The following is a 22081-nucleotide window of genomic DNA, read 5'->3' as shown; positions in this document are numbered from 1 at the left end:
GATGGCAAACACCAGTAATGGATTAACTGAACCGGTCCTGGGCCTACCTTAGGTCGACTCAGCCTTAATCAGTACCTGGCGCGGTGTGCGGTGCTGGCCTTCATAGCTGCTCCTCACTGACAGAACTTGCCCAACAGTCTCTGTCAGATGCTACACGGGGGGGGGGATCTTTGTCTGTGTGTCTGTGTGTCTGTGCATGTACACAGCTGGCGGCACGGGCACGGGCTCGCTGCTGTTGGAGCTCGTGGACATGAACGACAACGCGCCGGCGCTGCTGTCGCGCGAGGCCGAGCTGTGCCTGCGTCCCCGCGCGCGCCGCTCCCTCAACCTGACGGCGACGGACGCGGACGGCGACCCCAACGGGCAGCCCTTCTCCTACGAGCTTCGCACCCTCGCCCCCTGACGTGCGCCGCAACTGGACCATCAGGCGCATCGACGGTGCGACGGCGCCCGACCCTCGAGAGGGTCCCCCCCCCAAAACGGGTCGAAGGGGTCAAAGGGCAGCCTGGGTTTGAGAGGTTGAAAGGGAACGTGGAGTTTAAGGGTCAAAGAGGAATCCATGGATTCCGGAGAGGCGTGTTTTGTGTTTAACATTTCTTTATTCCCCCTTTAAATAAGGTTATGCTACAGGGCCGGTTCAGGAGATGGAGGGGGTCTTGATCAACGAGGGGACAGAAGGAGGATCAAACAGGTCGAGGGGGCAAAGGGGAATGATGAGAGGTAAAGGGGGGAGGAGGGTCTGTGAAGACAAGGGGATGGGCATCCAGGAAGCCCAGTGGGACGAGGGGAATCTGGGGGCGTGGAGTAATGAAGGGGATGTAGGGAGTCAAGGCTGGCTCCAGGCATGCAATGGCTTACTCGTTGAGAACGACGTCACGGGATCGTTGAGGTGCACTGTGAAGCCAGGGCGACGCGTCATCGCGGCAAACGCGCCTGCCGGATTAATCCAGGGTGGCCTGCCTCATCATTCGAACCGCGAACCTCCGCAACAGCGAGCGGCGAACGCGGCGCCATCCCTGGTCCACCCCCCCCCTCCCCACTCCCCGGGCGACCTCTCTCTGTGCGCGCGTCCCGCCCCAAGCAGGCCGCAGCGTGGAGCTGCAGCTGCGCGTGCCGCAGCTGCCCGTGGGCCGCTACGCGGTGCCCGTGCGCGTCACCGACTCGGGGAACCCGGCCATGAGCAACGTCTCCGTGCTGCTCGTCAAGGTCTGCGTCTGCACCGACGACGGCGAGTGCGCGCTCGTGCAGCCGCTCGTGGCCGCTCTCGGCACCGGCGCCATCATCGCCATCCTCACCTGCGTGTTGCTGCTGCTGGGTGAGACTCCAGAGCCGGGCGTCCCGTCCACTACCCCCCCACCACCACCGTGCTCGCTTGTGCAGGAGTGCTGTGTCTCCTTCCCCCCCGCGTGTCCCCGTGCCCCTGCGACCGCGTGTCTCTGCCCCGTGTACATGTCCCCACATTTATCTCGTCTTTCTCCCCATCTCCCTGTGTTGACGTCTCTATCTTCTGTCCTCGCATTAAAACGTCTCCGTGTGCCTCGATGTCCACATGCCCCTACATCCTCTGTCCACGAGTCATTATGTCCTCGCACTCACATGTCCCCTGCTCTCTGTGCTTCCATGGCTCCTGTGTCCCCGTGGCTTCATTCCCCGTGTCCCCCACGTGTCCCCCACGTGTTCCCATGGCTTCATGCCCCGTGTCCCCTGCAGTCTTGGTGCTGCTGCTCGCCGCGTACTCGCGCCGCCGCGACAAGGACCACGCGGCCAAGGAGCTGCTGTTCGAGTCGGAGGAGGACGTACGCGACAACATCCTGCGCTACGACGAGGAGGGCGGCGGCGAGGAGGACCAGGACTACGACCTGAGCCAGCTGCAGCGCCCGGGAGACTCTCCCCTGCGCCGGCCGGAGTGCGCCGGCCGTGGCGGCGGCGGCGGCGGCGATGCCGGCACGGCCCTCCGGCGCCTGGACGAGAGGCCCACGGCCAGCCCGGGCCCTCGCTACCCGAGCCGGGCAGCGGGGCCCCCGCAGCACCCCTCCGACATGATGGACTTCATCGGGGAGGTGAGGAGCGGGAACGGGAGACTTAATCAGTACCTGGCGCGGTGGTGGGGGAGGGGGGGGAGCGGAGTGTGTGGGTCGTGAGAGTGGCAAACCGTGGCGGGGTGTGTTAGTGCACGCGTGTTCGTGCTTGCATGTCCACGCATCTGTGTGTGTAGCGTACACCTGTGTCCATGTAAATAACGGGGAAACCCATCCCAACAGAAGAATGAATGCGGGCTGGAAACGAATATATTCAATAACAGAGGTGTGCATTGCAGTTCTTTTGAGCTGGTGGTCTGGAAAAGGCAGAGTGCTTTTGCACGTGCAGCGATTAAACAGTGTGCACTAGTTAATCTTTGTGCGCATGCTTTATCCACGCGTGTCAGTGTTTGTGCGTTGGATTTTTGTTGTTGCATGTGCGTCCACGTGTCCGCGTGTACACACAGCCATGCGCTTGTGTCTGCGCGTCTGTACCTGCGTGTGTGCGTGTGTCCATACTTTCGCTCGTACGTCTCCACCCGGGAGCGTTCACCGGCGCGTCCCGTGCTCCCGCGCGCGTCCCACGCAGAGCCTCCGCGCGGCCGACCAAGACCCGACGGCGCCCCCGTACGACTCGCTGCTCATGTTCGACTACGAGGGCAGCGGCTCGACGGCGGGCTCCCTCAGCTCCCTCGAGTCCTCGTGCTGCTGCGGGGGCACCGAGGGCCCCTCCGGGGGAGACCCCGACCACGACTACGCCTACCTGCGCGAGTGGGGGCCCCGCTTCCGCCGCCTCGCCGACATGTACGGCTCTCACGAGTAGCGGCGGGCGGGGACGACCCCTCGCCTCGTGCCAAGTCTCCAGTGCCAAGTCTCGTCCCCTACATCCCATCGTGCCCTCCTCCTCTGCCCCCCACCCATCCCTACCTACTCAGCCCTTTTTCCGAACGGGCTTCATTTTCACCGATGATTTTCCGCGTCGCTACCTAGAGTGGGGTCGGTGGCGCGTGGCCCTGGCCAGCCACAGCCACCTGCAAAAGGGGAGGTATCCTGGATGCGGCGGGTCAGTCGTGGATACGTTTAAGTCCTGGGGGCCACAACACCGGAGTACCCACCCCCCGCGGCGGGGCGAGGAGAGGCCACCCGCTCCACCAGAGCTCTCGGGAAGAAGCCCCGCGGGCGTTGAGGCTTGGCGCTTGACGCCCGCGCGGCTGGGCGCCGTCGGCCGCGGCCTCGTGAAGATCCCGGGGTCTCCGACGCGGGGAGCCCCTGCGATCACGGGAAGAAGCCGCCGAGTAGCACGGGGCCGCTGCCCACGATGGAAACCACTCGTGGACGAGCCCCCCCCCCCCCCTCAGCCGGCGGGGGGGCGGGGGGTCCCGTGGGCCGTGAGTCCAGCCGCGAGCTGGGGCAGCGTTGGGCACGCCGCGTGATGGCGGAGCGACCGCGTGGAGTTGGAGGTCTCAGTCCTCTCCCCGCACGCCGCGGCCCTCGCCGAGTCTCCACACGGGAGCTCTCGTTTCTCGCCCGTCACCGAGAGGTGGTGGCCGTGGTGGTCGTGCTTGGCGTTTTTAACCATTGTGCTGGTGGCGGTGGCCCGGTGAGATGTCGCCTGCCGTGTTTGCCCCAGGGGCTGGCTGCACGAAACACCTTTGGCCAGGTTCGTTCACAAGTTGGCGCGGCAGTTGCATCGTGCAAACATCCCCATGTTCTCCTGATTGCAAGACGCAATTGATCCCTACCCTCGATTCTACAGCAAACCTTGCGGGTGGTAGGGCGGTGTCTTTTAAGTCTGGCAGTTGCGTGAGCGTGACCAGATATGCATAACACAAGGCACAAGTTAGGGGTGCGTCTTACTTTCAAGAGCATCTTATAATCTGGAGAATGTGATATTTGTCTTAAGTCTGATGATAATAATAATAATACCAACGTGATTTCTTTACCGCTCCATTTTTGTGTTCGCGTCCTTTCTCTGTACGTGGCGGCGTTGTTCCTCCTCCTCCTCGCGATGAAGGATAAATTGTCGTGACACGATTGTCGCTTCGATGAACGCCGCGGCGTCCAATGCTGTAAATATACGTTTGAAAAAAAAAGTGTTCGCATCTCAACGAAACGGCCAAAACGCATCGCATGGCCTTGCCGTTTGCCCCCCCCCCCCCCCCCCCATTGGCGGCTGTGGGGATTTTGGCGCAATGACCCCTTCCCTCGTCGGGCAGGATTCCCCTTTGCCGTGCGAGGTCTCACTCAAAGGAGAGGAGCGCTGGCTTAGTCAACGGAGGGCAAGTGCAAAAAAAAACGTAATTGTTGTACTGTACTACGCCCAACCGTCTATGCGCTCCACCTTCAACTGTTGTACGATCTAAGACCCCCCCACCACCACCACCCGCATGGCGTAGGGGGAGGTTCTCATCCAGCAGTGGATTGACCAAAGGGCTCGCCGTGTAGGCGTACTGTGCGAGGGAAAGGACCGCGAGGGGTGTTCGTGAGACCGTCTGCCTGGGCTCTGGGGGGGCTCCCCACGCTTGCTCGCCGCCAGGCAAACACGTGGCGGTGGTGGTGGCGCGGCCACCCTCTCGCTCGCCCACGTGGGGCGGTTTTTGTTGTTCAGGTGGTACCGCGCAATGCTCGGCACCATTGACGTTTCTCTCCACGTGCTGGGAGGTTCTTCAGGAACTGCACGCGTTGAGCGAAACATCGGACAACCGTGCCAAGCATCGCGCGGCACGAGCCGGAAACGCGGCGGAGAGCCATACGGTAGCACAACCGCGAAAGCCAGGCGCGATCCCCCTCTCACCCACGTTGACCATGAACTTTGCAAATCGCCCAGGTACGAGACACCGAATGATGTGTACAGCACCGCAGGCCCACTGGCGTGGCAACCATTGCACTGCCAGTGACAGCATCATGCCATTTACTTACCCCGGAGATTCTCGCTGAGTCTCAAAACTAGTTTTTTTCAGGAGAGCCCTGCAGTATTTGCATGATTGGCCAAATCCATTATTACATTTTGGCTTCGTTTCAGAGAAAACTGTAGTAAACAAAAACAACCCCAACTCGCATACGATGGGGGGGGGGGGGGGTGCACCTGGCACTGCCATCTCCTGGCCACTCCTCGCAGCCCCATGCCTACAACGCCTGGCAAGCCCTGGTGCTCACCCATCAAGGAACTAAGCAGGCCCAACCCCGATTAGCGTCTGAGATCCGACGAATTCTGGCGCGTGTATCGGTGATAGGGCCATGTGGCACGTAGCTGCGCCTTTGCGCAAACCTAGTTCAATAAACCTGTGACCTTAGAACCGTTGCTGAGATTTGCGGCCAATTAGGCCAATTAGATTAATTGAACCCGCTTGGCCGTAAGCCAGCACAGCACGCTGTCGGGAGGTTAGGGGCCCAGAGGTCGGCTATATAAAACCACTTAACTATAATATTCCCCTAGCCGCTTCTTTAAATTCGTGTTAATTAGGAGGGGGGGGGGGATCTCGCGAAAGGTGTTTTATGCACGTGGCGGCAGACGGACCCTGGTGGGAACGGGGACTGCCCCTGACCACGCCACAGTCGGATCCCGGGGAGAGGAAGAGGTGGCGAGGGGGGTTGGGTCTCCCATGCCAAGCAATGCCACGTGCCAGATCGGCTTTACTGTTACACTTCTCAAACCCCGGAGCAAGTACCCGTCTCCCCCCCCCCCTCTCTCTTCGCTCTGTCTCTCCGTGCCCTGTCCCCCGCTAGCTTTGGAGGAGAGACGCTTGCAGCGCATTTTCGCCCCCCCCCACTCCTCTCGAGTGTTGATGTCACGGGGTCGGCGGCGGGTGGTGGTGGTGGTGGGGGAGCGACGCACGGGGTCGCCCCCCCCCCCCCCCAGTGTGATGCATGCTTCAAGGATGCTGCCGTGCGCGCGCGCGTGCGCGTGCCTGCGCCTACCTCCGCGGCCTCCTCTCAGTTCTGTCTGTGTGTGTGCGTCTCGTCCACTTTTTAAAGCCCGGCTTTTTGTAAAGCGTGCGCCCGTGTGTGTGGATAAGGGGAACGCAGCCCCCGCTGCCGTGCGTTTTGTACTCGCGGGGCGCCACGCGGCGCCGCTGCCGCCGCCGTTGCTGCATCCGCGGAGAAGCGGAGTCATCCACCAGAGTCCACCACGACCGCGCCATCAGTCGCGCAACCTTGGCTGCATGCAACTGTGGCTCGTCTCTGCAACCAACCGCGAGCAACTGCCACAGCCGCTTGCGTGCGCGCAGTAGGGACGGGGAGACTCTGCTTTCAAGCAACTCAATACATTGGTCAATAACAGCTGGTGCTTTCAAATACAAATTTACGACAGAAGGTCCATTACCCGAAACGTCGTCTATTATATTATCTTACGTTTAAGGCCACAGTGTTATTGAGAAACGTGTTGAGTTTGTTGCTGTTGTTAATTGTGCTTGTGCACCGCTGCCAACGCAGCAGTAACGGCGTGTCGCCAAATAATTGGGCCACTTTCAAGTTTCGAGTGACCCTGCTCGGGCGATTCGGTTGCCCAACTGGCGGGGCCGAGGTGTGGTGGTGGAGCCGGCGCGAGAGGTTCTCGTCGTGTCGTCGTGTCGTGCTGTCGAGCGTCCCACGTGGACGCGCCGTTCTCGCCGTCTTGTCGCGTCCCCACTCGGGGGGGGGGGGGGGTCACGCACGTCCAGTCGTCGCGTGCCCCGTGTTTTAGCAGCGCCGAGTTAAAGTGTTCAACACAAAGCCACGGCGTGTCCTCGAAATAACAAAAAGCCAAAGTGATGTTCAGCTCACATGATCATTGGGGCGCCCACCTGCTATTTTACAGCCCTGAGCCAGTGGTAGAAATTCCTCGTTCCTATGGCGGGTTTGAGTTTATCCATAGGACAACCACTGTTCGTTTCCCTACAAAGCAATACTAATTTTAGTGACCTCGGAGGGATGGTTGATTGAACGAATCCATTCCCCCCAACCGTGATTTGACCTCACAACCTTAAGATTAGTGAGCAGCTGGCTCCACCGCTTGGCCACCGAACCTGGGAGTAGCGTGGGCGGATATACCTTGTCCCGCACATAGCAGGGATTTTTTTTAACATCCCTAATACTTGAACACAAGATTGGAGGGATATTGAAAATCGCACTCCCGAAGCTCAGTCAAGCCATCGTGCAAAGCCACGATGCTAACCGCGTCGCCAGCCGCGTCTCTCCGCTGCTCAGGAACGACACAAGGCAGGCACTCTCAGTGTGGGTTTCTACTGAAACACTATCTACTGCATAATATTGGATTGTGCGTGACAGAACTGGCTTATGATTTCCCATGGTTTCAGTGGCGTAGTATTGAGCATAAGGCCACAATAACTTCCATAGCCTGCACGGTATGGGGTGGCCCTCATTCAGCAGTGTATTCATATATACACCACAGAATCACATCATGCTATTTAGGAACAAGTGTGGTAGGCTGGCTGGCGCGCGGGCGGACATGTGATCCGTGTTGACGTCATACGCACATCTGCGCGATGACGTCACATGCATCCCACCGCATTGATCCGGGTTCGTACGTGCCGACGTTTCGCCTCCCCACACCCCACCCTCCACCCCGACTCTGTATCCCGCGCAAATACGCGGGCAGTACTGTACTAGTAAAAAAAGTGAATTCGCATTGCAAGCTGTGAATAGGATGCATGTGGTCTTCATGTACCCCATCACCGAATCATCTCCGGTATTTCGAGGACATGCTGTACTACCTCCCGATGTGTTTATTTTTTCTTTGTACTCCGTTCAGCTGCGAGATTTTGCGCGTTCACAGGGGCTGGGACACGAGGCAACAAGTGCTGTCGATTGCATCGTGCCGACGACTCCTCATCTGTGATCCGGCCTCCTGTGCTTTACTCGCTGCGGAGTGACGACGGCTTCTGTTTTTTACTCAAATAAATCTGTGTCTCACTTTTGCACCGCCCCTTGCCAAGCCACTCACTGGGACGTGGGTTTCGACAATGAACCGTAAGTGTACCGGCCCGTTATCCCACGCTGAGTGAGGGTTCACCTGATGCCGCGAAGGTCATTGGGGTGGGGGGGGGGTTACTTTAGCCATATGCTTCACCACGCTGGTCCAAGCGGGTTTATAACGGCGTGGAGCACAGATATGGCAGCACCTAAGTACGGCAACTGACATTGATTTTACTTCACTGCTCTCTGCTGATGCTGCACACAACAGCGCTCACCTCCTGTTTGTTTGACACGGTGGTCGCATATCCAAGCACTACCTACCTCGGGCTCCATCCTGCTTAGCCCCTGAGATTCTGATGAGATCGGGCGCATGCCCGGTGATTTGGACAAACACGGGGAACATAGGCGAGGGATCTTTTCAGCACCGTGGAGAGCGAAAAAACACTCGTGGATCACAATGGGTAAATCACAACTGAGAGATTTGGGAGCATGCAAATAATGCGGGGGTTTTAACGAGGAATTGCAGATGTTGGCAGTTTTGGGCTTTGATGCTGGACACTGAGAGTCTTAACATTTGCGATAAATGCAGTCAACAGCAACGGTTTAGAGATGGGTACTGTATCACGGGTGTCAGCAGGAAGTTGTAATATGGAGGAAGTAATATGTTTGTATATGAATCAGAGCGCTGGACATAACAAGTACAACTCTTTAAACCAATCCACTGCTGGATGAGGGCCTCCACACGCCGTGCAGGTCATGTGCACTATTTGACCAAACTGGTCAGTAAAATAAGGAGTATAGACTTAGGGCCGGCAATGAAATAATACAATACATTGGACTGTGCTACACTGGCATCTTCTGCCAACAACCCTGCATCCACTAATACCTCTGATAATACCCGTTATAACGCCTGTTATAGCACCCGTTATACACGGTTATAGGATTGACACGCGACTCTTAAGAGCACGTGGCTCCGGGAGACCATGCCTCTGTGTTGTGAGGCACGATCAGCTGGCGCTAGTCACGTGCTCGCAGGGACGACCAATCACAGCGACGCATCAAATATTTAACCCCCCCAGCCCACAGGCACCATGCCTCCTCCCCTCCATCCCATGAACCTCGACCAATGGGTACGCGGTGTTAGCACCACGTGACAGTGGCGAGCGCGTGACGTTCGACGTCGCATTCGCACGTGACCGTCCAAAGAGCCCCCCTCGTGAGGCGGAACCAATCAGGAGCTGGCGATGGTGCATGCTCCAGACGCATTTGGCTCCAGATGCAACCAAACTCGGGGGGCATTTTGGTTGCGCCTGCCAATCGTCTCAGTCGGTCAACTCCACGGCACCTGTGGGGTCAGTTCCGTGACCTCCTTTGCCAGCAGCGAAGACTTTCAACAACTTCACGCGGCCTCAAAGTGCCAATAACCAATACCCGCCATTCGGCAATGAGTGACTGTGACGTCACCGCGGCGCCTGTGCCAGGCCAGGTGCACTTTGAATGCGAAGTGCACCTGGCGCGCCAACGCCAGCTGCTCCTGATTGGTTCCGACTCACGGGTGCCGCCTGTGCCAGGTCAGGTGCACTTTGAGTGCACCTATCCTGGCACAAGCGCCGCGGTGACGTCACCGCGACCTGGCGTTTAAACTTGGGCTGCTGTTGTTGTTGGCGCCCCGCATCACGCGGTCTCGTGCGGGGAACAATTTCCTCTGAGCGCTCTGACCAATAGCAGCTCGCGACATCACAATCCCGTGACCGTCCAGGGGTTCCGTCAGGTCGGATTAGCTCCACCCCCTTCTCGGCACGTCAGCCAATGAAAAGGCGCGCTCTACGCAGCGCCCTGATTTGCATAAATCAGCACCTCCTACGCGACAAAGGCCCCACCCCCCCCCCACCACCGTGAGTCACGTGACCCCGGCACCATTCGCTCGTCACGTGACCCGGGCCTTCGTCTTCCCCACCCCAGAGAAAATCGGCGGCGGCGGCGGCGGCGGTGACAGCGACGATAACAAAAAAGATGTCGCGGTTCTCTGAGCTCTCGTTCAACGTGGACCATGGCTACCTGGAGGGGCTTGTGCGTGGCTTCAAGTCGGGTATCCTGCGCCAGGCCGACTACCTGAACCTCATCCAGTGCGAGACCCTCGAGGGTGAGCCGGCGGATTGGTGCCGGGGTGCGGGATAAGAGGCACGGTGATCGGTAGGGCGGCCAGGCGAGCCTCGGGGGCCCGAGAGCGGCCTGGTCTCACGTTCATCGTTTTCTTAACGCTTCTTTTGATTCTCAATTAACCCGTCCTGTCTCTCTCTCTCTCTCTCCTCCGGCCTGACTCGCTCCCCTGCTGAGGCGTTAATCTCATGGTTATAGCCTTCAGCTTGTGGTGAAAGTCCCGCTTTTCTGCGGCGGAGATGCGGTGGCTTTCATCCAGCAGTGGATACATGATGATGATGATGATGATCGCGTGGGGGAGCGAGGCTGTAGAATGGCCGCTGTAGAAATCTCACAAAAGCGGTAGTACTCGTGTTATAGAGCGCGGAGGGAGGGATGATGCCTTGCTAAACTCGTAACGTTATTTATGATCAGTCATTTGTATTTTTGCCTTGGCATCGTGTGTACCGTATACCATGGTCTTCCGCCTTCACCAGTCCCCAATAACCACTGCGTGCAGGGGACCCCCTCGTCAATCAGTGGTTTGATTAAAAAATTAGTTTGTAAATGTACAATTAGCACTCCAGATCTCCCTTGTCCAAGAGACGTTTCTCATGGGGATCTCGCCTGGCTTAACTGGTTGGTGATGTGTCGCAAACTCTGCTCACAGAGTCAAAAGATTTGTGAGTACAGCGATGTTATTACTGAATCAATTTGTGTGGCTATGTACGTACCCCCCCCTCTCCTCGTCATATCTGTAGTCTTTTTGAGGTATTCCTGTTTCCTGCCATTAATGGAATATTTAAACATCCCAATTTTGGCACCTACTGAAAACTATCTACTATTGCGTGAGGCTTTCGTGGATAAATTAGTGTAATAAGTCGTATCCAGCCACGCTACACCGTGCCGGGGTTATTTCACCACAAATTCACCAGGGCTTCTCAGTACGGGTTGGTGAAGGGGGGGGGGGGTAAAGTGTGGGTGCGCTCACATCCAATACATCTGGTCGCCGTGGAAGAGTAGACCAAATACCCTCCCAGAGCTCCCTGTATTTGAGGGCTCTTTCACCAACGAGCAGGGGCATGAGCAGGAAAGTAATTTATGGATTGCACCTTCACCTTGAAACCGAGAAACGGAGGCAAAATTTTCTTCGGTCGCCGTCTGGTTTGTACATTCGCGCGTGCCAATCTACATTCATTTGTAAAAATCCACTGAAACATTTGTCGTATTTTGGCTTTCGAAACCGGGAATCGATTCTAAAATTGGTTACCGGTTTAGCGGGTTATTGGTTAACAACCCTACTATGAACCAGAGTTCGGTTCTCGGCAATTGCTGATGCCAGCGGCGAGTAGTATCTGAACCGCTACTGACACCGTTCACTATTCCACACTGAGCAGCACGATGGAGTGTGGTCAAACAACCTCCATGACCCCAACAGCGTGGAGAGACCTTAATCGAACAGTCGATTGGCAAAGGGCTGCACATCTGGGATGTGGTTTTTTGGGGTTGTGCCTTTTAAACTTGCATGTATTGGCTCAATGGTGTAGTCTAGAGTAAACGCTTATACATTGATTTTACCGACTTCTCAGTTCAAGAAGATGGCTTTTTTTCCATATGTTTGTTTATACAGTTTGTCTTTTTGTTGTTACCACTACACTACTGGTATTGTGTGGCCTGCAGAGGCGTTACATATGGGCAATGTTAGAGCCGATTCACCTTCACAAGCAAGACGTGTCACTGCTCATCCTTAAACGTCTACAGCAGAGTCCATCCCACAAGCCCGGGATTAGGTGTACAACGTTATTGACCTATATGAAGCTAATAATCAGCTTATTATAACAGACATTCCCGTTTGTAAATGATACATGTTCATCTGATAAAGAATGGCGTTTGTACAACGATGCCACTTAACATTAAGTGTTCGTGCTAAGAACAGCGACTGGAGTCGTCACGATCTGCCTACTGTTAGATGAAGTAGGTCAACAGTCCATTGTAACTATAGTAGTAGTAGCTGGAGTTCGTAACAACTTGAGTCTTCATTGGCAGGATTAATTTGTGATTGAAAGTGCGTAGTTCCTGGAGTCAAAGGTAGTTATGGTCTATTTGATTTCTCAAGGATAATTAATGATTCTGATTCTGACCAGTAGATTCAGTGAGTAGTACCTGAGGTCAGTGTCTCGAGTCAGTAGGAGTTGGACTCAGTTGCTGGCATGTAAATGTATAACAATTGGCAATCCAATACCGGCTGAGGGCCTCCCCACACCATGCATGTCGTGGTGGTTGTATGACCATTCTTGTTTACGCTAGTCATTACGGGTTGGTGAAGTGGTGAGTATAATTCTGGAGTGTAGTAATACATTTTATTTTGAGTAAGTACTAGCAGCCTCAGTATGTAACATCACATTCCCCCGGTGAGATTGTGCACTTTCCAGGGGGTGGTTGTATTGAACTCGCATTTAGCAGAGATATGGCGGAACACGTGTGCCCATCAAAGCCAAGCCTTTTTGCCAGCTGAGAGGCCAGATCTCCTCTCCCAGCACCCAGCACTCCTTGCTGCTCATTCCTGCTGCTCCCCCTAGGGCTCAATCTCGCCCAGGCCAGTTCACTCAGCTTGGGGCCAGCGTGAGCCTCAAGGGCAGGAGGGCGAGTGCCGCAATGTTTACTGTTTACCCTGGCCTCAGACGAAGCCGGGGCTGGCCGCTTTGTGATGGTTTGAGCCTCATCTCGTGACTGGCGGTGGAGCTGCATCACCCTGTGCCCTTGTGTGTGGAATGTCGCCAGGCTAATTGTCAGCCTGCGTCCAATTAAAGCATTAATCAGGGCCAGGGGTTATCAATCAGGTGGCCCGTCTTGTTACCGGCGCTATCCCGCGTTGCATGCAGAATACGTTTATTTGCAGGCAAGATATATGGTGACGATTATCGGTGTTGTGCCTGTAATTCACGCAATGTAGGACATTGTGGATCAAGATACATTTACTGTTGTGGGACAAAATTAAAACTGCCGCACCATTGCCCTTCACTGCCCGCTCTCCTGCTGTCAGGGCTTAGTTTCTCGTGAAATTGATCTAGATTTTATTGTAATGGAATAGGTTCTATTAAAATGCCTGAACTGAGGATTTTGCCTTGGATATAGAGTGCGTCTTTGAGATGATTCCTAAAAAATTGGAGTGGAAAACATAACCTGATAAAATGTCTTACAGTGGGGATACTTTTATTTCGTGGATTCGTGTATATCCCTCGGTCTGATTGAAAGTCAGTCCTTTGTTTGAGTTTTATTGTCAAGTTTGTCCATGCGAACACAGTTATGGGTCCCTGAAGCCCAGAGCCAGACTTGTGTCGGATAAAGCTGGATTTGCCAAACCCTAACTAGAGCTGAGAACAACCCGAGTGTTCTCATTGCTGGCTTAACCATAGTCGTCCAATCTCATTCTTCTGCAGCACAGGGGGCAGCGTGTTTATACTGCACGTCTTGGAGGCGTGCATTGAGCGGTGTGCACGAAGGGGTTGCAGATTGGGCGTTTGACCACTGTTCTGTCCGTGTGGCCTCTGTAGGCATGGTAACGATGCATCCGTTCATTAGTTAAAAATCAATTCTTACACAAGCACTACATAGATAGAATAGTACGTGTGAAATTTAGACTAATGGAGTGAGAGTTATTGTACCAACGAGACAAAAAATGTTTATTTGAAACTATAAATATGAAGGGTGTGGTGGAAAAACACTTTAACTCATAGAAATCTGCTTGTCTGTAAAGTAGGCTGCTTTAGAGTAGCCAGAGTAAGTGGATGACAAAAGTGAATTATTAAATCTATTTTGTCATATGTGGAGAAATTTTACAATAATAACTATCCACAGCGGATTGTAAACTATTCTGATGAAGGGATCACCCTCACCCTTACATTCTTTGTGGAACTACCGATCAGACTTTTGGATAGATTGAAATGTCAGTCATAGGCTGAGGGACTGATCTGGGCTCATTTGCAGTCGTGTAATTCGTAATGAATTACAATCGCATTTTAATTGTAAAGCTAGCCAACAACGCTTTTGTAATTCTAATTTGGCAAAACTTCAAGACATGGGGGGGGGGAGCAACAGCATAGAAGAAATTACTACCCATCGATTAGAGATTGATTTAGCACATTGACAGGAGGCCTTGGTTACTTCGCCAACTGCTCAAGTCTTTGCTGGTAGTAAGGGGTTGGTTAAGCGCAGTGCCGAGCATGGGCGGTGGGAGGATAAGTGTCTCTCTGTTCGTCATCACCCCTGTGCCGTGTGTGTGTGACGCAGATCTCAAACTGCACCTGCAGAGCACGGACTACGGTCACTTCCTGGCCAATGAGGCGTCGCCGCTCGCTGTCTCTGTCATTGACGACAAGCTCAAGGAGAAGATGGTCATTGAGTTCCGCCACATGCGCAACCATGCCTTCGAGCCGCTCGCCACCTTCCTGGACTACATCACGTGTGTGGCTCCGTGCTACACCACAGCACCACTTTCTCTCTCTCTCTCTTTTTAGCCCTGTCTCAGTAAAGTTACGTTTACAATTAAAAAAGCGCCCGATGCCATCACTGTACCACCGACTGCCATCGTCTGCTGTTGCAGCGGTGCCATCTGCTTCTGCGATCTGTCGCTGAGCTGTAACTTTTGTAGTTCTTGGTAATTCACATTCATCACTGCTGTGCTTGTGGTCTGGAAGTCCAGGCTCGTTTGCTCTGTCAATGACTGACTGCCTCACTCTACAACATAAATATGCCCATTACTTCTATTGAATGTTGTGAGATGTGGTCTCATTTAGAGACCGCTATATAAATCCACATTGTATTGTGATGTTGTTTGTTTTACAATGGAGGTTATTCAAAGACCTTTGTCCCTGATGAGGAACGGTATTTAGATGCTCACGGCCCTCAAACACAAATAGCTCTTGTCTTGTAGATAGACATTTAATGATGAATTGATTAAAATTTATTCTGACACTCGCAATTAAATAATCGGGATAAAGCTGTATATGTTGTATTTAATTGGTTCAACATGACTTCAGCAAACACTGGTGAAAATTCATTCGCCACTGCTTCTCCCCCCATACTACTTATGTGGATCAAAAATAATTCTTACAAAATTCAAGTAATGTATTGTGAGCATAATAAGCCTGCTGCGTAGAGCACGTCCGCTGTGCGAGACCCGGTTGACTAAGATAGAGTGTTCGTGCCACTGCCCGTGGGACAGGTACAGCTACATGATCGACAACGTGATCCTGCTGATCACCGGCACGCTGCACCAGCGGCCCATCGCCGAGCTTGTGTCGAAATGCCACCCGCTGGGCAGCTTCGAGCAAATGGAGGCGGTGAACATCGCGCAGACGCCCGCTGAGCTCTACAATGCCATCCTGGTGGACACGCCGCTCGGTGAGATGACGCGGGTGATACCCTTCCGCCAACACCACCAGCCCGCACTGTCATGTGCAGCACTGAGAGCAATTGGACTTGCACACAAAAGGACCGGTGCCTAATCTAAAACTGCTTATGATTTGTTTTCCAGGTCCCTGGTGGACCAGGAAGTGGCACGTGACTAGTAGCCCCGACCTATAGTAATATACTGGATGTGGTGTGCTGGGCGTCAATATTTTACGTGTCGCCGACATGGGTAGCTTCAGCTCAAATTAAGCTCTGACGAAAGGGTATTTCTAGAGAGGAAAATGTTCATTGTGACTATAGAATCGGTCCTCCCATCATGCCTTACATGTTACGTGACATCGCCATACTGTTGGGCATAATGCACACAATCTTACTTTAGACCACCAAGTCAAAAGAGTCCATTCTGGCCACAATTTTAGACAGCTGCAGGATGATCACACCACTGTATACCGGTTCCATCTTCATTTGGAAACATCTTTATTGTACATCCATCCTTCTCTACTGCTACCTTGTGCTTCGGGGGTTTATGTGGACAAGCCCTTCCTGATCACACTGCAGACAGCTTTTTGTTTGAGGCACCGCTCCTTGTGGTGCCAGGTGGCACATACAGAGCACAGGGCTGATACCACTGAGAACCTGGGTTTAATGCGGATTGTATCTGCCCTTGATTAATTCAGCTTCCCAAGCGTAGAGAGTTAATGGTCTTAACCTGATGACCCAATGACTGCACACAATACCAGCACATTGAATGTTGTTTTTTTGCTAATTTGGCAAAAATCCATCTCTGAGTTTTAAAGAGGTATCAAGCTCAACCCCCATTCAACAGACACTTCTGCAATAGCAGGTTAGGTGGGAAAATATGCGTCCTTAAAAATATAACCTCATTAATCTAGAAGTTCTGTGATGTCAACTACTGCAGGCCCGTTCCCTAACATGGGGTGATGCCCTGCTCTCAGTCCCAAACGAATATTTCACCCCCTGGCCCACAGCACAATTGGATTGGAAAAAAGACAAAAACTCAAGCAGTGCTTCATCCAATCAATAGCGATTCCCGGCTGCTTAACTACATGCCAATCCATCCCCTTCTTTCCCATTCACAGCTGTGCCGCACCCTCAAACGAACCTATTTCAACCCCGTGAGCTCCCAAACCATTTCTGATTGACGGCAATAGTATTTTTCAGGGTACGAGCGTTTTTTTGCCGCGTCACTTTTGATCTGCTTGGCACCAGTTTAACCTCGGAGCGACACCAAGCATAATTTTTCCGTGAAGACGTGGTCAAAGTCCACTTGGCTGAGACACCAGGTGGCTTTACACTCCAAATGCAATTATAGTTAATATGGTTAATATGTACGGTTGATATGTGTAGATTTTAAAACTTAATTCTGGCTCGAGCGCCGTCGGAAAGTGGCTTAGGCACGGCATTCTCTGACAAGGTTCACGGCGTCTGGTGACGGCAGCTCACGGACTCGCACCTAACCCAGCCCATTGACACTTGGGTGCCAACCTCTACCAAACTCTTTTACGGTGCCTCTTGATCTCATAATTGCGCCGGTTGTTTTTTTTCTCTCTTCTACTTTAGTGCGTTTCATTCACCACCATTAAGTACCTCATTAGTAAGTTGTGCAATGTTGCTCAAGGATCTGTACTCGCTCGTTTTTTGCAATACGGATCTTTCTGTCCTTGGCTTTTGTTGGTGTTGTGCTTGCGCAACAGCAATCCCTCTTGTAGCTGGCTGAACGGGATCATCCGTGGAACAAATAAGATTTCAAAGCCGGCGGCTTAGTTATCGGGTGTGCAGGAGGTACAACTGTACAGGAGGGGGAGCCCAGGTGCTGGGCTACGAAAATGGAAGAAATTGGATTGGAGCAACCCTATTCAGTTCCTTGAACCATGGCCCATGCCAACAATGGTACACCAGCAGTGCCAGCCTCTGGATTTATAGAGTGCACTGTACCCAATAAAAAAAGATAAGAGTTTCACCACTACCAGGGGCAGTAGTCAACTTACTTTTTGCCAGGGGATGGAAACAAACCCTTAGAGACCACGCGAGACAAGTGGTCCTTTTGAAAATGCCACTGCTCCCCCATGTAGTCATGCCTTGAGCCTTCGCCCTCGGTGTTTCCACAGCCCCCTTCTTCCAGGACTGCATCTCGGAGCAGGATCTGGATGAGATGAACATTGAGATCATCCGGAACACGCTGTACAAGGTAGGGGCCACTCCTGAGCACGCTCTGTCACCTCCGTGCACCTCCGATCAGCACGGTTGGCAGGCTACGTACGATGCAAAAGAAGTTCAACACACAAACATACATACTGTGGTCGTCCCGCCGTGCCCATGATGCTGCGGCTTGTTTTTTTACGAATAACCATAAGTCACTGACAACTGCTCACTTGTTGCAAACCTCGAACAATTTATTGGTCAATGCCTGATGGTTGCGAGTGCACCCGATAACATCAGCAGTTCGAAAGCGAAGCGGATTTGAGCCTGCATGGTGCTTTCATGGAGAATCGGCACTCATACCAGGTGGTTATAGGATGTGGGACGACGTCTTCGTTCCCAGCATTCACCAACCCGGACTCGTGTGGTGATGTACAGTCAACGACTCCCACGACCCATACATCTGTGGGGGGGGGGGGGGGGGGGAGGGGCTTCATCCACCAGTGGATGGACAAAAAAGTGCGATGCATTTATTTACCATGTTTGTGTTCTATGTGGTTTGTGCCTAATTGTGTATTTATTTATACTCGCTGTGTCTACCATCTGTATATGTATGTACTTTGTGTTCCATGTGTGTCAACTGTGTGTACTCTGTATGCGGATCGTGTGTGCACTCTTGTGTTCTGTGTGTGTGGTGTTTGTTAACGGCTCGCCATGACCCAGTGTCTTGCTCGATGCTCCCCCAGGCCTACCTGGAATCTTTCTACAAATTCTGCAAGAAGCTGGGGGGCACCACAGAGGATGTGATGTGCCCTATCTTGGAGGTGAGTGGTCACCGCTCCCCAACTCAAGGCCCTGTTTTTCACGAGGGTTCCGTGCTTGTAAAACATCTGAATAGACAACGTGTGTGTGTATATATAGACGATGGTGCAAGGGTGGTTAGCTGTGGTTTTCTGGGAGGTGTGGCTGGCGAATGATGATCCCTCGATCGTTTGTGTCAGTTTGAGGCCGACCGCCGCGCCTTCGTCATCACGATCAACTCGTTTGGCACGGAGCTGTCCAAGGAGGACCGGGCGCGGCTGTTCCCACGCTGCGGACGCCTCTTTCCCGAAGGCCTCACCCTGCTGTCCCGCGCCGAGGACCTGGAGCAGGTCAAGGCTGTGGCGGACTACTACCCGGTGAGACTAACCAACCGTAGAGGCGTAGCTCGTGACTGCTAAATCCGACCCTCGGCATGACCTTTGCTGCGTCCCAGTGAGCGACTAACCCACGTTGACCGTGACATTGACTCATCTGGACGCTGGCCTCGACGCTGGCCTCAGCCTAAAAGGCCTTCGGCCTCCAGCTTGGCCTAGCCAATCCAAGACTGATGCCAGCCGTGCCCCTGGCACAAGTGGGCACGCCCAGAGACGGTCCCGGTCCCCCTGACGGTGCCTGTGTGCGGTCACCCCGACAGGAGTACAAGCAGCTGTTTGAGGGTGCAGGGAGCGGCCCCGGGGACAAGACTCTGGAGGACCGTTTCTTCGAGCATGAGGTCAGTGCCGTCGGCCCTGCCGCCTGCTCCTGGCGAGTTTCCTCGTTGCTAACTCGCAGCCTGCAGAACCACGTGTGACATCAGTGAGAACTATTGTTTTAAAATCGTGCTCCGTTCATTCTTGTTTTGGAATGGAATTTCCAAAGCCACTGTTGGGCATTATATGACTAGGACATCAAATGACAGATGGCAATATTAACAAGAGACTGGGAGCCAACGGAAGGAGGGAGAAAAAAAGGAGATAGAATGAAAGAACTGGTCCTGGGCCTGTACTAGGTTGACTCATAACTTTCTGCAGTGAGTAAATACCAGTGCTAGGGAGACAAAGGCGGCCGGGCGTGGTTCTGGCTACACCACCCCATCGTGGGTTCTGCCTGCCTTCATATGTGCTCGCTAATAACATTCCCCATCATTCTGTTCAAGGCTACGTGGGGGATCTTTGTGTTGTATACAGGTGCTTTCTGACAGCGTTTTACCCACCCCAGTCTAGTAATACCGAGCGGCAAGCTGTCGTGTAACCCGCACACTCGCGTGCTGGTTGTCCCCTGTGTGCTGCCTCCGGCCCTGCAGGTGAAACTAAACTCTCTGGCGTTCATCAATCAGTTCCACTTTGGCGTCTTCTACGCCTACGTGAAGCTCAAGGAGCAGGAGTGCCGCAACGTCGTGTGGATCTCCGAATGCATCGCCCAGCGCCACCGCGCCAAGATCGACAACTACATTGCCATCTTCTGAGCGGGCGGCATCACCCTCTTCCTCCCCTCGCTCCTCCCTCGCACCGTTGCCCTTCCCTCTCCCCATCATCGCTCGCAGAACTCCCTCGACCCCACCAACGCCTGCACCCCTTTAACCTCCCGCGCGTCGCCAGCATTGTCCTCCTTTATGGTGCAGTCTGGAACGACGCTTGTGATGTGTATGCCAACAGATAAGGAGATGTTCCCTGAGCCCTAATAACAATGTGCACCATTGTGGTTGTCCGTGTTGGTGCAGATTGTGTAGAGTTAAGTTAGATTATTGCCCCCGCCCCCCGCCCCATTGTAAACCTCATGCCCGTTCTGATTCACGGCCTGATTGGTGAAAAAAAAGCCACGGAAGCCGTCCGTAAATTTCACAGCGTTTCGTCACTTTGGAATCGAAAGAGATCGAGAAACGGAATTGCTAAGATGCTTCTAAATCTGTTGTATTGATGTTTTGTTTTCTGACGGCGAGCGACGGCGGTGGTTGAACGGCGCTTGATGCTACCAGCAGCACGGGCCGTCCGTGCTTGTATGCTGCAGGGTAGTGCTTTACTTTTGGGGTCTCTGGCATTCGCTCATTTCCCCGTACCCGCTTCACTGACCTTGTAGAACGTTTCACACGCTGAGTATCGCCCCCCCCCCCCCCCCCCCCCCCCCCCGGAGCTTTTAAAAGAACATTCCAGGCTCGCGATGGCTGGCTCCGGCTGGGTAAGCCCTGAGATGCACACCTCAGTGTGGTGTTCGCTATTTTATCGGTCGCAGCGTGAATGTCCGGGAAACTGGCGGCGAATGGTTAAGAAGATCCTCTGGGCCAACGCCGATACTTGGTGTGAGGCCCCACACGGAGAGGTGGACCCCCCCACATGATTGTTGTGGGCGAGACATCGTTCTCTCCCCCGCCACGCATAGAGAGGGGGTACCGCAAGGGGCTTTGTTTCTGGGTAATCTGAATTCTACTGGGCTCTGGGGCCATGATATATTTTTTTAACAAGGGCCTTTTTTATTTTTCCACCAAATTTTATTCCAGTTGTGATTTTTCGTTGGTCAACCGTGGGATGAATTATCTTTTGGAATCTCGCAGAGCAGTGCAATCCGTTGTGGTAGATAATGGTCCATGAAAAAAACATGACAACCTACTTCAGAGAAGCCTTTTTGTGACCTATTCCCCCCCCCCCCCCCCACATTAGGAGTTAATGCTTTCCTCCTATTGATAGTCAAACCGATGTTTTTAATTCTCGGAGCTGGAATAAGTGAAATTGGGTACAAAACCAAATTAAATCTGACGAGTATTTTGTGTGTGCAGTCATTGGTGCCGGGGTTGAGACCATCAACTCGCGTGTTTGTGAGCCCAGTGTAATCATCGAAGGCCGCCTGTATTTGAACCCAGGAGCTCAGCGGCGCTAGCTTAGCCACGTGGCCGCCTTACCCCGTGATGTATTTAAATTCTTCACATGCCCGCCTCGGTTGCGTGCCGGGAGATGATTAATATATATATTTCCGTTGTCGTGTTCTGTCGATGGAGTTGTCGTGTTGTGCGTAATGGCTGTATTTACAATCATGACTCAACAATTACTCGGTCGTGTTTGTGTGACTGCTGTTGTGCCGTGCTCTGTGCTCAAGGAGTGCGCGTACTTGCTGAGTACAACTCAACTTGTGCGGATGAATTTCGTTTCTTTTCCAAATTTTATTCCAAGCGTGCCATTGGCTTAATGCCCGACGTGAACATTTCCATACACAACTCTCGCCGATAACCACACTCGCATTGCATCCGAGAACTGGCCCGGCAGTTCATATCACAACTCCTGTGTATTTGGAGTTTGCATGTTCTCCCTTTGGTCACGTGGGATTTTCTCCGGGTCTTCTGGTTTTCTCCCCACATTTAGAAACATGCGTTTAGACGATTTGGCTGCTATAAATGTCCACATGATAAGCCACTTCGCTGAGCTATCATTTGTGGCCAGGTCGTTTCTGAAAAAGAGCTATGTAGCTCTGAGCCATACCTAGTAAAATAAAATAAAACTTTTTTTTAGAGACATCAATAGCCTCGTGTTCACGGGGATAACTCAAAGGTTTGTCTTTACACTCACTTTGATCCCAATCGACATTTCATGAGACAATCCATAACGGCTCACGGAAGTGGATGTTTTGGAGGTCCGCACCTCTGATGA

The 22081-nt window shown here is 53.3% G+C and overlaps 2 protein-coding genes across 2 annotated transcripts in view; both read left to right on the top strand.

Moving 5' to 3' along the window:
• The window catches only part of LOC133354879 (cadherin-2-like), a 28032-nt gene extending 20095 nt beyond the window's left edge, over positions 1–7937 (top strand). Inside the window, 5 exon segments of the mRNA XM_061572031.1 lie at positions 207–391; positions 393–438; positions 1085–1315; positions 1711–2060; positions 2608–7937. Of these exon segments, the coding sequence (XP_061428015.1) occupies positions 207–391; positions 393–438; positions 1085–1315; positions 1711–2060; positions 2608–2841 (1046 nt within the window). The 3' untranslated portion in view covers positions 2842–7937.
• Positions 7938–9855: 1918 nt separating this feature from the next.
• LOC133354814 (V-type proton ATPase subunit d 1) lies at positions 9856–21485 on the top strand. The gene is made up of 8 exons (XM_061571955.1): positions 9856–10077; positions 14364–14535; positions 15298–15476; positions 17615–17694; positions 18392–18469; positions 18647–18823; positions 19102–19179; positions 19750–21485. Exons 1-8 carry the CDS (start codon positions 9948–9950, stop codon positions 19909–19911), a joined length of 1056 nt encoding a protein of 351 aa, XP_061427939.1. The 5' UTR covers positions 9856–9947; the 3' UTR covers positions 19912–21485.
• Positions 21486–22081: the final 596 nt, after the last annotated feature.

This window comes from Lethenteron reissneri, chromosome 49 (genome assembly GCF_015708825.2).
Source record: "Lethenteron reissneri isolate LAM-NWPU_2019-01 chromosome 49, ASM1570882v1, whole genome shotgun sequence".
NCBI classification, from domain to species: Eukaryota; Metazoa; Chordata; class Hyperoartia; order Petromyzontiformes; family Petromyzontidae; genus Lethenteron; species Lethenteron reissneri.
The sequence above is the reverse complement of the archived record's forward strand: the minus strand, read 5'-3'. Positions and strand labels throughout refer to the sequence as shown.